Source organism: Pongo abelii, chromosome 12, assembly GCF_028885655.2.
Source record: "Pongo abelii isolate AG06213 chromosome 12, NHGRI_mPonAbe1-v2.0_pri, whole genome shotgun sequence".
Lineage (NCBI taxonomy): Eukaryota > Metazoa > Chordata > Mammalia > Primates > Hominidae > Pongo > Pongo abelii.
The window spans coordinates 26,124,178-26,138,933 of record NC_071997.2 but is presented as its reverse complement, the minus strand read 5'-3'; the positions used below and the strand labels follow the sequence as shown (position 1 = coordinate 26,138,933).

Below are 14,756 nucleotides of genomic sequence, written 5' to 3'. Positions count from 1 at the left end.
TTTGGGACACAAACCCCAGCACACAGACTTCAGCTTTCCCAGGCGCAGTTAAGCCTTGTGTGGGAGGAAAGCAGGGCTGTGTTGTCCTAGATCGGGCCCAGGGAGCTGCCAGGGCCTCATGGTGTGTCCCAGACACACCGTTTTAACGTCTACCTCCTTTGGGCCCCAGACCTTGGCCTGGCTGTTGACACCATTTCCCATCAGAGGATTCAGAACTACCCTCGAGGACCTGGCTGACAGCCGCAGGGCTGATTTCCCTGCTCCTGGCTCTGGGAGCAGGCTGGGGACCACCTGCCAAGCCCCTCAGGGCTGGGGAGGCTTTCCTGCCTGGAGCCCCTCCCCGTGTCTTCCTCGGGGTGGGAGGATGGCGAAAATGCCTGGGTAGGTTTCCTGGGCTGCTGCGTTGTGTCATGGATTGGAGGGTGACCCCTCCGGAGTATTCGGGAAGCATCAAGGAGGTTCCAGCATCTCCTCCCCAACGGTGTGGCATCCTTCATGGATGCATGGGCCCCAAGAGAAACCCCACGGCAGGCTATCTTCTCCCTGTGTTCCTTCTTGTCCTGGCTCCTTACCAACTCAGAGGCTGTCTTGTGCGAGCTGGCTCCGCCCAGGCATCTTTTTTCTGTGGACTTCCAGGGATGCCTCCATCCAGGGGAATGGATACCTCTGGGGCTTCTCCTGGGCTACCCACAGTGCCTCACAATGGCCAGGGCTCAAAATGAGGGCCTCAGACGTCTGTGCATGGCCCCACCGTGACTGGGCTGTCTCTCTAGTTGCTCTGAGAAAGACAAGTCTTCCAACATTTCTTCCTAATCTCGGATTTCCTTAAAAGCCATCACCATCTCCCATCTAGCTTCCAGATTTCCTTTCAGAAAGATGCAGTCCTTCCGCAGCTGGGCCATGCAGATCTCCTGGCATCCACCTTGTTGGAAACAGTGGCCCTCTGCTCAGTGATGAGACTGGGGAGGAGAAACAGGAGGACGTTTCAAGGAAAGGATGGAGCGTGGATATGAATGGGAAGCGGGTGGTGGGGGAGCTCATCAGCATCCTCAGAGGGGCTCATGCCCACGCAGCAACATAGCATGGTCCTCCAAGGCTGTGCGTGGTCCTCCAAGGCTGTTCCTGCTACCAAGCCCAGCTGAAGTTAGAGCCCTGCTCCGATGCGCAGGCCTGGCCGCTGAAGACCAAAAGCCTGGAGCTGTTTCCTGGTGCCAGAAGCCTTGGCCACTTGGTTTTCTTTTCTTTTCTTTCTTTTTTTTTTTTTGAGACAGAGTTTCACTCTTGTTGCCCAGGCTGGAGTGCAGTGGTGCCGTCTTGGCTCACTACAACCTCCGCCTCCGGGTTAAAGCGATTCTCCTGCCTCAGCCTCCTGAGTACCTGGGATTACAGGTGCGTGCTACCATGCCTGCTAATTTTTGTATTTTTAGTAGAGATGGGGTTTCACCATGTTGGCCAGGCTGGTCTTGAACTTTTGACCTCAAGTGATCTGCCTGCCTCGGCCTCCCAAAGTGCTGGGATTACAGGCGTGAGCCACCACGCCCCGCCAGCCACTTGGTTTTCAAAGGAGCAGCCTGGTGCAGAGACCAAAGGGGTAAATACATGACAATTAACACGTTGACAGGGCATCCTATCAAGCAAGGGGGCAGTTGATTAAGGAGACAGCTCTTGGTTAAGGTGGTAGTGGTGCTCATACACTGTACCTGCAATCTTCCCTCTGAGAATGTCAGAATGCCGTGCAGATGGTAACTTCATTATTTTTTCAACTTTTGGGGGAAGAAGATGCGGAGACCTGGGTAGAGGCCAGTGACATGTCCCTTGTAAGGTTAATGAGTATTGAACGGTGTCTCCGAGACAGAAACCCAGTTCCTAGGTGCTGGCCACAGACCCTGGAGCCAGGCGTGGGAGCAGTGAAGCTGCTTTGCTCATCAGAGTCCAGTGGTGTGACCATCAGCTCACTCTAACCTGCTGAGCCCAGGAGGGGAGCGGGGATAATAGATAGGCCGTTGAATTCCCGGGCTGTGGCCCCTTGCTGACAGCAGTGGTGGAGTTTCGGGGATCAGCTGATGCTGCATCTCAGAACAGCAGCTGCAGATGCCAGCAGTTCAGTCAAGTGAGTCCTCTGAAAGGCAAGGATTAGAGGACCCCCATTATATTGCCCATGAGTCTGTGGGCCCACAAAGTTCTGGAACTCTGGCCAGCCAGGCATTCACTTGGGAAGGCTGACATTTCTTTCCAAGGAGGACAGGGCTCTCCCCACAGCCACACTCCTCTCTGCAGCTCAAAAAACACATGTCACCACCTCACACCTTCAACGTTCCTTCTCCCCTTGGCAGCATCTCTCTTCTGCAGATGTTTGTAGTCAACTCTGTGTGCCCCGTGCTGAGAAACCTGAAAGCACACCCACCTATGGCTGCGTGTGTTCACACTCAAGGCTGGTACAAACCAGAGCTTCCCCTCACATACTGGCGCAGGCCCAGCCTGTGCCCAGATGTGCAAATGCCAGCCTTACCCATTCAGTTGTGGCCCTAATAAATGCTGAAATCTGGAAGAAGGACTGAGCCCAGCCGCAGTTTCCACTCCCCCACCAAGTTTGGTTTGTTGGCACCAACTTCCTGGTACCTCGGAGACAGGTCTCGCCTCCCTCCCCTCTGAGCTCAGCGCCAGTGCCAAGCAGAGAAGAGCAGAGACTTCACAGGAGCTGTAGGACGGTGCTCTTCCTCCCCTGTGCCAGGGGGCTGCCTGGAGCCTGCTGTCATCAGCAGTGTGGTTGTCCTCAATATCTTCACTTACCACTGTTAGCAGGAACCTTAAGCCGTTTCTTAAGAGTGGAGAAGTGGGTGAGACAGCAGAGGGGACCCTCATCATAAGCTCACTTAACATACTTGAAATGAACAATGTACATTCGGCCATAGAGAGGATGAAGGTGATCCCGCCCAGGCTCTCGTCCTGTGAGTGCGTGCCTGGGAGGGAGGCTTGTGGAAAGGGTGATGAGACTGCCATCCACTAAGCCCCACCAAGGTCCCCCTCACCGTAAGCATCTCACCACCCTGTGTGTGGCTTGATCTTTAAAGGGGGGGGATTTTTCTTTCCCCAGCCCTGGTCTCTAATATCATCTGGTGCTCAGCCAGATCGGGTCCGTCACTCGGGGAAACTGGCCATGCAGGTCTTGTCAGCAGACAGCACATCAGCTCAGGGTGACACCTTTGGAGGGGGTTTTCAGGGATGTTTTATTCTGATTTCCCCCATATGTGCTGGCTTGTGAGCCAGCCCCCGTGTCAGCTACCACTTTGCAGTGTATGTAGGCTCACCCTTGTCGAACGGACCCAGGGAGAACTCACGGACTTTGGGGGGATTGGAAGTGTGATTTTCTGGTTTCCAAGATTTTCCGGAAAACTAAAGCTCGAGGCCTCACCTGAATGGTAGCACGTGGGAGCCAGTCCCCAGGGAGCACCCCCATGCGTCCCCCACTCCTAGAGTTCACGTAGTTCTGTAGCCTCCTCCTACACCAAGTCAGGTTGGACCTGTGTGACCAGCAGAAGAGGTGGGATGTCACTTTCAAGGTTAGGTTGTGCAAGTCTGCGGCTCTGTCTTGGGCGTATTCTCTCTTCCTCTCTCTTTCACCACTGGCTTTGGAGAACCAGTGGCCATGTGGAGAAACTGTGTGGAGAGGCCCTGGGGCCTGTGGATCAGTGACCAGGTGAGTGAGCCGGGAGGCAGGCCCTCCAGCCTAGTCAGGCTCAGGTGACCGCAGCCCCACCCAACATCTTGAGGGCAACATCCGAGAGACCCCTGAGCCAGGACCACCCAACAGAGCTGCCCTGGATTCTTGGCCCTCAGAAACTGCATGAGATCATCTGTGTGGAAGAATTTGCTGTGTCCAGCAGATGAGCAGCCTCAGGGCAGCAGTGTCCCACTTTGCGCCTCACTCCTGCCCCTGTGCCCCCTTCTGGGTTTCCCATCGTCACTGTTGTTGTCTTACCACAGGGTGCTTCCAGGCGAGGCTGGCCTGAGTGAGAATGAGGAACAGGACGCTCCCCAAGAGGTTGCCTTGGACATCAGCCTGGGCCACATCTACAAGGTGAGTCAAGCCGCCTGCCTCATGTAGGGCACTCTCGGCTCGCAGTTCAGACCCCTTCAGCAGCTTAATTCCGGGAGCGTCACGGAGAATCTCCGGCGAGCTCAGCACCACGGCAGGCACTGTGCTGGCTGTGGGCAGGATGCTACAGAAACTGTTATTGGAAACGGGTCCTGATCTAGGCCCCAAGAGAGGGTTCTTGGTTCTTGCACAAGAAAGAATTGGGGCCAGGCATGGTGGCTCACGCCTGTAATCCCAGCACTTTGGGAGGCTGAGGCAGGTGGATCATTTGAGGTCAGGAGTTCCAGACCAGCCTGACCAACATGGTGAAACCCCATCTCTACTAAAAATACAAAAAAAATCAGCCGGGCATGATGGCGGACACCTGTAGTCCCATCTACTCAGGAGGCTGAGACAGGAGAATTGCCTGACCCTGAGAGGCAGAGGTTGTAGTGAGCCGAGATGGCACCACTGTACTCCAGCCTGGGCGACAGAGCGAGACTCCATCTCAAAAAAACAAACAAAAAGACTGGACGCAGTGGCTCATGCCTGTAATGCCAGCACTTTGGGAGGCCGAGGCAGGTGGATCACCTGAGGTCAGGAGTTCGACACCAGCCTGGCTAACATGGCGAAACCCTGTCTCTACACAAAATACAAAAATTAGCCAGGCATGGAGGCTGAGGCAGGAGAATCGCTTGAAACTGGGAGGTGGAGGTTGCAGTGAGCTGAGACTGCGCCATTGCACTCTAGCCTGGGCAACAAGAGAGAAACTCCATCTCAAAAATAAAAAGAATTGGAAGCAAATCCGTAGAGTAAAATGAAAGCAAGTTTATTAAGAAAGTAAATGAATAGGCCGGGTACGGGGGCTCATGCCTGTAATTTTAGCGCTTTGGGAGGCCAACGTGGGTGGATCACCTGCAGTTAGGAGTTCAAGATCAGCCTGGCCAACATGGTGAAACCCCGTCTCTACTAAACATACAATAATTAGTCGGGCGTGGTGGCGTGTGCCTGTAATCCCAGCTACTTGGGAAGCTGAGGCAGAAGAATTGCTGGAACCTGGGAGGCGGAGGTTGCAGTGAGCCAAGATGGAGTCACTGCACTTCAGCCTGGGTGACAGAGCAAGACTCTGTCTCAAAAAAAAGTAAAAGAATAAAGAATGGTTACTCCATAGGCGGAGCAGCCCCAAGGGCTGCTGGTGTAGTATTTTTATGGTTATTTCTTGATTACGTGCTAAGTAAGAGGTGGATTATGAGTTTTCTGGGCAAGGGGTGGGCAATTCCCAGAACTGAGGGTTCTTTGCCTTTTTAGACCATATAGGGTAACTTCCTGACATTGCCATGGTATGTGTAAACTGTCATGGTGCTGGTGGGAGTGTCTTTTAGCATGCTAATTCATTATTATTAGCATATAATGAGCAGTGAGGCCGACCAGAGGTCACTCTGGTCATCATCTTGGTTTTGGTGGTATCTGGCCGGCCTCTTTACTGTAACCTGTTTTATCAGCGGGGTCTTTGTGAGCTGTATCGTGCCAATCTCCTATCTCATTCTGTGAGTAAGAATACCTAACCTCCTGGGAATGCAGCCTGTAGGTCTCAGCCTTGTTTTACCCAGCCCCTATTCAAGATGGAGTTGCTCTGTTTCAAACGCCTCTGACAAGCACACTCTCCACACCTGTGCCTGCCACCCAGGACCCTGCAGGGACCCCGAATCCTAGCCTCACTGTTTCCTGAGCTCCTACCCAGCATGGCCGCGGGGCTCACAGTACCATCCCTCTTGCCTAAGTGTCTCCCAGGGAACTGGTCCTCGAAGTACTCTCCTGTTCTCCCACGCCCCGGCCACCCCTGCCCTCTTTTCTCTCTCCAGTTTCTGGCGCTGTGTGCCCAGGCCCAGCCGGGGGCCTACACTGACGAGAACCTCATGGGACTGATTGAGCTGCTGTGCCGCACCGGCCTGGACGTGGGGCTCCGCCTGCTGCCCAAGGTTGACCTCCAGCAGCTTCTCCTCTTGCTCCTGGAGAACATCCGGGAGTGGCCAGGGAAGGTACTAGACGCCCAGAGCCTGGTCCTCACACAGCTTCGTCACTAGGGACCAAGGTGGCCCCTAGAGTGCCCTGGGTGGGGATGGCACTGCCTGGAGGTCATCAGAATGTCCCTGGTCTCTGTGACTGCCCACTTACTCCCCTGTGCAGGCTGGGTGGCGAGAGCAGGGGTAAGGCAGTGTTCTCCTGTAGCCCATGAGGTGTCCCTCTCCTGCAGCTCCAGGAACTGTGCTGCACCCTGAGCTGGGTGTCTGACCACCACCACAACCTGCTGGCCCTCGTGCAGTTCTTCCCGGACATGACCTCCCGGAGCAGGTGCGTGCTGCTCCCCCACTGCCTCCTCCCTCTCACACGCATCTCTTCGGGGTCTTGTAGGGATCCAGAGTCCTCCCCATCAGCCCCAACAAACCTCCCCTGCCCAATTTCTAATCCCCGGGAGGGAGAACTAAAAATATAACTCACTAATGAGTTCTTTACAAATGAAAAAAAGCTTAATTTTCTTAACATGGTCTTATTAGCAAAACAATTGCCTTGTGCAATTAGCTCCTGCCTGCAGGGCCCCCACTCTCCTTTCTTTGGGGCTCCCTCCTCAGTCTTCAGCTCCTCCTTGTCATTCAGACCTCAGCTGAATTCTGTCTCCTGATCACCCCACTCCCACTCTCACGCTCTCGATTCATCCTTCTGTTTTGTTTTCTGCCTAGCATTTACCCCAGCCAGAAATTATGTTACTGTTTGTTTCCTTGTTTATGGCTGTGGCTTTCCTCGAAGTTACCTCTACCAGAACAGCTACCTTGTCAGGGTCACTGCCATATTGTCCCAGATCTAGAACAGTGCCTAGCGTGCTGTTTGGCGCTCTGTAATTTTTTTTTTTTTTTTCTTCTTCTTCTTGAGACAGAGTCTTGCTCTGTCACCCAGGCTGGAGTGCAGTGGCGTGATCTCGGCTCACTGCAAGCTCCGCCTTCTGGGATCACGCCATACTCCTGCCTCTGCCTCCCGAGTAGCTGGGACTACAGGCACCCGCCACCACACCTGGCTAATTTTTATATTTTTAGTGGAGACAGGGTTTCACCGTGTTAGCCAGGATGGTCTCAATCTCCTGACCTCGTGATCTGCCCGCCTCGGCCTCCCAAAGTGCTGAGACTACAGGCATGAGCCACCACGCCTGGCCTGTAAATTCTTTTCGAATGAATGAAGTGGGTAAACAAACTCAGCCCAGGAGGAGATAAGGCCCATTGGCTGGATCTGGCCCTGCTTCTCTCTCCACTTTCCTTCTCCCACTTTTGGCTACAGTCTTACGGAATTGCCTGCCCTTCCCGGAGCAGACCACTCCCATCCACTTGCCTTGCTCTTCTCTCTCCCTGTTCCCTTCTTTTTCTGGGCCTGTCCCTTTGCAGCTCCTCCTGCCTAGAATGACTCCCTTCCTACCCCTCACCTTTGGCAGACACCTCTGTGTTACCCTCCACTGGGACCCCTTCCCTTCCCCTGCACTGTTCCGAGGGTGGTCTCTGGGAGCCGGCTTGGAGTTTGAATCGCCTCACACCCCCAGGGCCCAGCCTGGTAGAGGCTCTGCTTGTTGACTAAGTTACCTTCAGTTTGTCCTGGGCTCCGCTTCAGTGCTGAGCAGGCAGTCCCATCTCTTTCTGTCTTTCCTGGGAATCTGGCTGGCAGAGAGGCAGCCTGTGCACAGTTGGGAGAGGGCAGGTTTCATCCTCTCTCTGAAAGAATGAGACTTCTGGAAGCTCTGTCAGAGGACTCCAGGGGCCTCAGTCAGGGAGGCTGCCTGCAGCCCAGCAGCCTGGGATTTCTTCATGGGATGGAGAGGCCGACCCTGCCTCCTGATTCCCTGTTCTTCCAAGACCGCCCATCCACTCTGCTTTGCCAGCTGGAAATTACAGTCCTAGAGGTTTCTGCCATCCCCACCTGTTACCCCTTTCGTCCCTAAATCCTGTCCTTTCTGCCTTCTGTATCCTAAATCCAACTCCGTGACAGCCAGGACCATGTCTGGCTCATGTAAATCAGTCACCTCCTTTCCTGCTTTCATCTCACCGGCTCACCTGGAGGGTGGCAGAGGCATTTCTTCCTCTTCTCCAAAGTCTATCTGCTCTGTAGATGCCTGGGGGTTCCTGTGATGATCACGTCTCTGCCTTGCCATGTTCCCCGTTGCCTGCAGGGCCAGGTGCAAATTCTTAGGCTGGTCCCTAGATCCCCTCATCCACCTCGTCCAGCCAGTTTTTCATTTGCTCCATCCAGGGCATGGTGTTTGTGGTTGTTTTTCTCACACATACACACAATAAACCTCACTCTTTTCACAGCTGCATAGTATTTCCCTAGCGTGTGTGCCACTGTAGTCTCCTAATGTAGCAGGACGGGCCACAGTCAAGAATCCCTCAGACACCAAGTTGTGGAAGGAAAGGGCTTTATTCAGCTGGGAGCATTAAACTGAGCTCCCTGAGTCAGCAATTCCTGTCGCTTTTAAGGGCTTACAACTCTAAGAGAGCCCACGTGAGAGGGTCGTGATCGATTGAGCAAGCCGTGGGTACGTGACTGGGGGCTGCATGCACTGGTAATCAGAATGGAACAGAACAGGACAGGGATTTTCACAGTGCTTTCCCATATAATGTCTGGAATCTATAGATAACATAAACCAGTTAAGTCAGGGGTCAGTCTGTAACTACCAGGCCTGGAATGCAGCACTGGGCTGTCTGACTACTGATTTCATTTCTGTCTTTTCTTTAACTCCTACTTTTTCTTTGAGGCAGAAATTGGGCATAAGATAACATGTCCTCCCTTACTAATACTGGACATTCTTCCAGTAACTGTTTATATGAGCTTTGGGCGTCTGTGCAGATATTTCTATGAGATAAATTCCTTGAAGTGAAATTGCAACCCTAAAGTATGTAAAGCTGGACCTATTAGTAACACCACCAAATAGGTATGAAAGTGCATATTTTTCTGCATTCTCATTAATGCTACATATTCTCAGTTTTGTTTTTGAGTTTTAGTCAATCTGATGAGTGGAAAACATCCTGTGGTTCTAATTTTCGTTTCCCCGATTACCAGTAAAATTGAGTATCTTTTCATGTATTTATTGGCCTTTTGTGTTTCTCTTACTGTAAATTACCTTTTGGTATTTCTTACCCACTTTCCTATCAGTTAATTTATCTTCTTATCAACTCTATTGATCTTCGTGTTGCTTATTATGTTACAATGTGTTTTCTCCAAAGATTATATAGATTGTCCTTTTTAAATCTTTATGGTACCTTTCAGTGAACTGGAATTTTTTTTCTTTTTTTTTTTTTTTTTTTTTTTTTTTTTACTTTTTCAGTCCTTTTTTTTATTTTAGAATAGATTTAGATTTACAGGACAGTTTTATGGATAATGCAGAGAATGGATTGGGATTTTTGTGTAATGTAATCTTTCCATATGGAAGACGAAGGGTTTCCCCACCAAGACCATAAAGATAGTGTGCTTTCTTCTCTTTCAGGACTGGCTTTACTTTGTTTCCATCAGCTCTTAATCCCAACTGTGTAATCTGTTTGTCCTTGGTATGTGAGAAGGATCTAACTTGATTTTTTCCATCCCCAAACAGCCAGTGGGGACCCAACGTCAATTTTTCTGCCTTTTGTTTTGTTTCTTGAGAGAGGGTCTCACTCTGTCGCCCAGGCTGGAGTGCAGTGGTACCATCATGGCTCACTGCAGCCTCGACCTCTTGGGATCAAGTAATCCTCCTGCCTCAACCTCCTTAGTAGCTAGGACTACAGACACATGCCAACACACCCATCTAATTTTTAAATTTTTTGTAGAGACAAGGTCTCCCTATGTTGTGCAGGCTGGTCTCAAACCCCTGGGCTGAAGTGATCTTCCCACTTCAGCCTCCCAAACTGCTGGGATCATGGGTGTCAGCCCCCATGCCTCACCTTTTTGGTCTTAATAATTCATCCTTTCAAGACAGATTTGAAGCTACCTTCTCCATATCCTAAGTCTATGACTTCGCTCCTTCATCTGCTAGCCATGTGAAACTGTGATTTCATGAATCAGTGTCTTTTGTGGAATCTGTGGGTAGCTCCAGGGCCCATGGCAAGTGCCCTTTAAATGCCAGGAAATGAATGAAACAGAGCATCTTGCGCCTGCTTTTCAGGCAGCCACGTCAGCAGGGTGATGCTTTGTGCCAAGAGCTTTACTAGGAAGGAGGGTGCCTTATCCGGATCAGTGTTATTGATTTTATTTTTCTAAATAGATAAAAGCATTCAAATAAAACAAAATTCATAAGGTACCAAGGGAGTACCTTTTTGAAAGTACTCCTTTCAGATTTGATGTTGAAAATGCACTTCTTCCCCTGAGCCAGAGCCACCTGGCTGGCCGCCAGCCTCTGTCTGCGTGTGCACATACCCGCCGTTCCCGCACCTTCTTTGCTCTTCAGGGTGTGTTCTGGCCGTCATCCCTGATTGGGTTGTAAAGGGCTCCTAATTCTTTTTTCCTGCCGCGTTGTACTCACTGTGGGTCTTCAGTGAGCCGCTGCTCCACTGTGCTCCCCGCGGCGGCCACAGAGCTTACTGGCTACCTTCACTGGTGGCTGCCCCACTGGGCTCTGTGCCCGGACTGACCCCAGGAAGAAGGGCAGATTGTTGTACGAAGGGCTGTCACACTCTTCGTCTACTCGACTGACTGGTTAAGCACAAAGCGAGAACTCCTGCTGACGCTCATGCAGTACACCTGCAGCCCCTGCCTCAGCGTTCAAAACTTCATGGGATGCGCTGCAAATGTAAGGAAGAGCTGGGCCTAACCATGAAAAATGAAAGTGAATACTAAGGCAGACCACCTGAAACAGCCAAGGGGAAGAAGGAGGTTCTTGGAGGAACGTCCACCTTGGGAGGTGGCCCCACTGGGGCAGCTCAGGCAGCTTTGGGAAGAGCAGCATGCCATCCCCGCTTCTGTTCAGGGCTCCTGCAACTGCTTGCACTCTACTGAAAGCTGATGTCCCAGGCTCTGGGGATCCTCTTCCTTCACTGTCTGCGGCTATTCATTAAACATCCTGTGCGCGCTGCTTCAAAGCAGAAGGTCAGATGAAGCCAGCTCACGCAGGCTGCCTGGTCAGATGGAGGAATGGACAAAGCCTGCCTAAAATGGCTCACGAAACCAGCCCTGACAATGACGTAGAGTTCCTTGCCTGGCAGACCAGAATCAATCCGAAAAGACAGTGCTGCCCATTGTTGGCAGGATGTGAGGAAACAGGCATATGCTTCCCTGCTCATGAGGTGCGGTCAGTAGTCCCTCTGGAGGCCAATTTGGCAAAATCAAGCAAATGACTTTAAAATGTGCACACCCTTCAAAAAACTAGATCGTTTTCTGGGGAACTAGATGGCAAAGATTCATTGACAAGGATGTTTGCCGTAGCAATGTCATGATAGTGAAGAACTGGAAACTGCCTCAGTGCCCCACCATCAATTCAGTTCTGCCCGTGCTACAGAGTATTATACAGTACCTAAAAATGATGTTACAGGAAAATGGGAAAGTTAATGAAATAACGCCGAATGGAAAAAAGGCTTTGAAGCCATATGTAAAGCATGATGCCAGTTCTGTTTAGGGGAAAAGAAAGGTCATCTTTGGGTGTGAGGTTAATAGGAGTGTTTTTGGTTGCCTTGGGCTTGTTTCCCCCTTTCTTTTTTTCTTTTTCTTTTTTTTTTCCCCACTCTGTCGCCCAGGCTGGAGTGCAATGGCACAGTCTCGGCTCACTGCAACCTCCACCTCCCGGGTTTAAGCAATTCTCCTGCCTCAGCCTCCCGAGTGCCTGGGACTACAGGTGCGTGCCACCACACCCAGCTAATTTTTGAATTTTTAGTAGAGACGAGGTTTCTCCATGTTGGGCAGGCTGGTCTTGAACTCCTGACCTTGTGATCCGCCTGCCTCGCCCTCCCAAAGTGCTGGGATTATAGGCGTGAGCCACCGTGCCTATCCTCTTGTTTCCCCTTTTTAAAGACCCTGTCAGCCTCCGAGCTCCTGCTCTTACCCCCACAGCCAGTTCTCGCCAATTAGCCAGAATCACTTCTATTTAATAAGTTCTTAAAATTTTGTTGGCTGGGTGCGGTGGCTCACACCTGTAATCCCAGCACTTTGGGAGGCCGAGGTGGGTGGATAACTTGAGGTCAGGAGTTCAAGACCAGCCTGGCCAACATGGTGAAACCCCGTCTCTACTAAAAATACAAAAAAAAAAAAAAAAAAAAAAAAAGCTGGGTATAGTGGCATGCACCTGTAATCCCAGCTATTCAGGAGGCTGAGACAGGAGAATCGTTTGAACCCGGGAGGGAGAGGTTGCAGTGAGCCGAGATTGTGCCATTGCACTCCAGCCTAGGAGGCAGAGTGAGACTTAGTCTCAAAAAAAAAAAAAAAAAAAAAAAATTTGGTTATAGATAATTTCAAGACATATACAAACGTTAAGAGGCTAGTTAAATGGACTCCATGTACCCATTTTCCATCTCAGCAGACACAGCCGTGGAGACTCCTCCTTCCCTCACCCACTGCCCCCCACCCCTGCCCCACATCATTGTGAATCAGAGCAAATGATTAGACTTATTTTATTCAGTAGGTGTCTCTGAAAAGATAAGGTCTTGGTGGTTCGTTTGTTGTTTTTGACAGAATCTCTTTCGCCAAGGCAGGAGTGCAGTGGCGCCATCCAGGCTCACTGCAGCTTCAACCTCCTGGGCTTAAGTGATCCTCCTGCCTCAGCCTCCCGAGTAGCTGGGACTACAGGCATGCACCATCCCACCCTGCTAACTTCTTTAAGTTTTTGTAGAGACGGGATCTCTCTATGTTCCCCAGCCTGGTCTTAGACCCCTGGGCTCAAGTGATCCTCCCACCTTGGCCTCCCAAAGTGCTGAGATCACAGGCATGAGCCACGGTGCCCAGCCCTTGGTGGGTATTTTAAAACATAATTACAACATTATGATGACACCTAAAACACTGAACCATAGAAGAGCTGTCATAAGCAATTGAGTCACTTCCCTGCTCCAGAATCTTCCGAGACTTTGCATCATCTTGGAAGGAAGCCTGGAGTCTTTAAAGTGGCCACTAAGGCCCCTTTGCGGTGTGGCCCTGCCCTCTGCTCTTCTTCTCCCTGTCCCTGGGGTGCACTGGGCACTCGTGTCTTGATGCCCACCCTCCCTCATGCCCACACGTTGGTAGGAGACTCCCACCTTCTCATCATGGTGGTCTCTGCCCACATGTCACTGCCTCAGAGAGGCTTTACCTGATCCTTTTTTCCAAATGAGCTGCCACCTCAGGGCTCTGCACAACCTCCCTTTCCTTCATTTTTCTCCACTGACTACCAGGACCAGAAGTGAACTGTGACCGGCCCTCCCCATGAGTGTGAGCTCCCTGGGCGGGAGGGCTCCCTCCATCTCCCCCATGTCTGCATCCTCAGCACCCAGAACAGAGCATGGACTAGAGTATCACGGGTGCTGAGTAAATATTTGGTGAATAAGTAAAAGCCAACAATGTTTGGCTCTCCTGATCTCTTCCTGTGATGGAAATACATTGAGGTTTGCAGGGGGTGTGGGTTTCCTTCCTGTGTTGAGGAGGCGTCTTCCTTGCACCCTCTTCTGCACAGAAGCCGGGAGTCAGGCACTCCTTTGTTCCACCTCTGGGAGCAAGACCCAGGCCTAATCACTTGGATGCTCCTGAGGAAAGGACTCAGGGACGGCAGTCCTCACAGGCTCTTCTGGGCAGGGACCCTGCTGCTCCATGCCCCTTGGCCAGGTTCTCCATCTTCCTGTGAATTCTGGAGCACCCCAGGATCCTCTCGGTGTTCTTATGTCTGGAGCAGCCAGCCAAGCAGGTTCCGTGTGGCCACCAAGGAGGAACTGACTGATGGAGTGGAAGTACAGACAGCCTAGGGAGAGAGCAGCCTCATGCTCGTCAGGTCCTTGCACACTGGGGATAAGAGCTGGGACAGGCACAGTTGCACAGTGGCTTTCCTCGAAGCCCTCCTCGTTTCCCTCCCATTTCGTTCACTTCCTCACTGCGGGGCCAGAGGGCCCCACCTTTCCTTCTCCGCTTGCCACTGCCCGGCCCTGGGTCAGCTCCTGGACCCCTTCTCCACTGTGGACTCCCTGCCTGCCTGTTCTCAGACCTGAAACTGCACGGCCAAACAGTGATGCCACATGCATGTCCCTTGTCCCCACCTTGGCTCTTGACCCCTTCAGGCTGCCCGGAGCCACAGCAAGTTCCTGGCCAGCCTCCTGGGGACCTCAGCAGACTCCATGCTTCCTGTTGCTGAAGCCTCTGCACTCCCAGCAAACAGCCACCCCCACTAGACAAATGCAGTGCTCTCAGTTCTCACCTCCCTGCTGCCCACTGCACCCTTAATTCTGGATCCTGGCAGTCCTGCCTCTCCCAAAGCCTTCTGCAGTCATCCCTTATGCTTGTACCATTTTCTTTTTGTTCACTAGCTGTCTTTGCAGCAAATAAATGCGTTCCTGTGTCTCCTACCTTAAAACAGCCATTCTACCTCCACCCACATCTCCCTGGAGCTCCTGCTGCAGCTCCAAGCTTCCTCCCCCAGTTCTCTCATTCATGGCTGAATCCTGCCCACCCTCGGGCAGGTTGGATTCTTCAGAGCTCAGTGTGTCAGAGAGAGCTCTCACTGTGG

The 14,756-nt window shown here is 51.8% G+C and overlaps 1 protein-coding gene and 1 long non-coding RNA gene across 2 annotated transcripts in view; one reads left to right on the top strand and one right to left on the bottom strand.

Moving 5' to 3' along the window:
• The window catches only part of FAM178B (family with sequence similarity 178 member B), a 106,093-nt gene that overhangs the window by 55,277 nt on the left and 36,060 nt on the right, over positions 1–14,756 (top strand). The window contains exons 10-12 of the mRNA XM_009235643.3: positions 3,985–4,078; positions 5,938–6,114; positions 6,330–6,427. Coding sequence (XP_009233918.2) covers positions 3,985–4,078; positions 5,938–6,114; positions 6,330–6,427 — 369 coding nt within the window. The remainder of the gene's footprint in view (positions 1–3,984; positions 4,079–5,937; positions 6,115–6,329; positions 6,428–14,756) is intronic.
• LOC112132034 (uncharacterized) lies at positions 1,730–8,505 on the bottom strand. The gene is made up of 3 exons (XR_002913863.2): positions 8,167–8,505; positions 7,699–7,827; positions 1,730–3,521 (listed from the first exon to the last, which is right to left on the bottom strand). It is a non-coding gene; the product is annotated as an uncharacterized LOC112132034 (long non-coding RNA).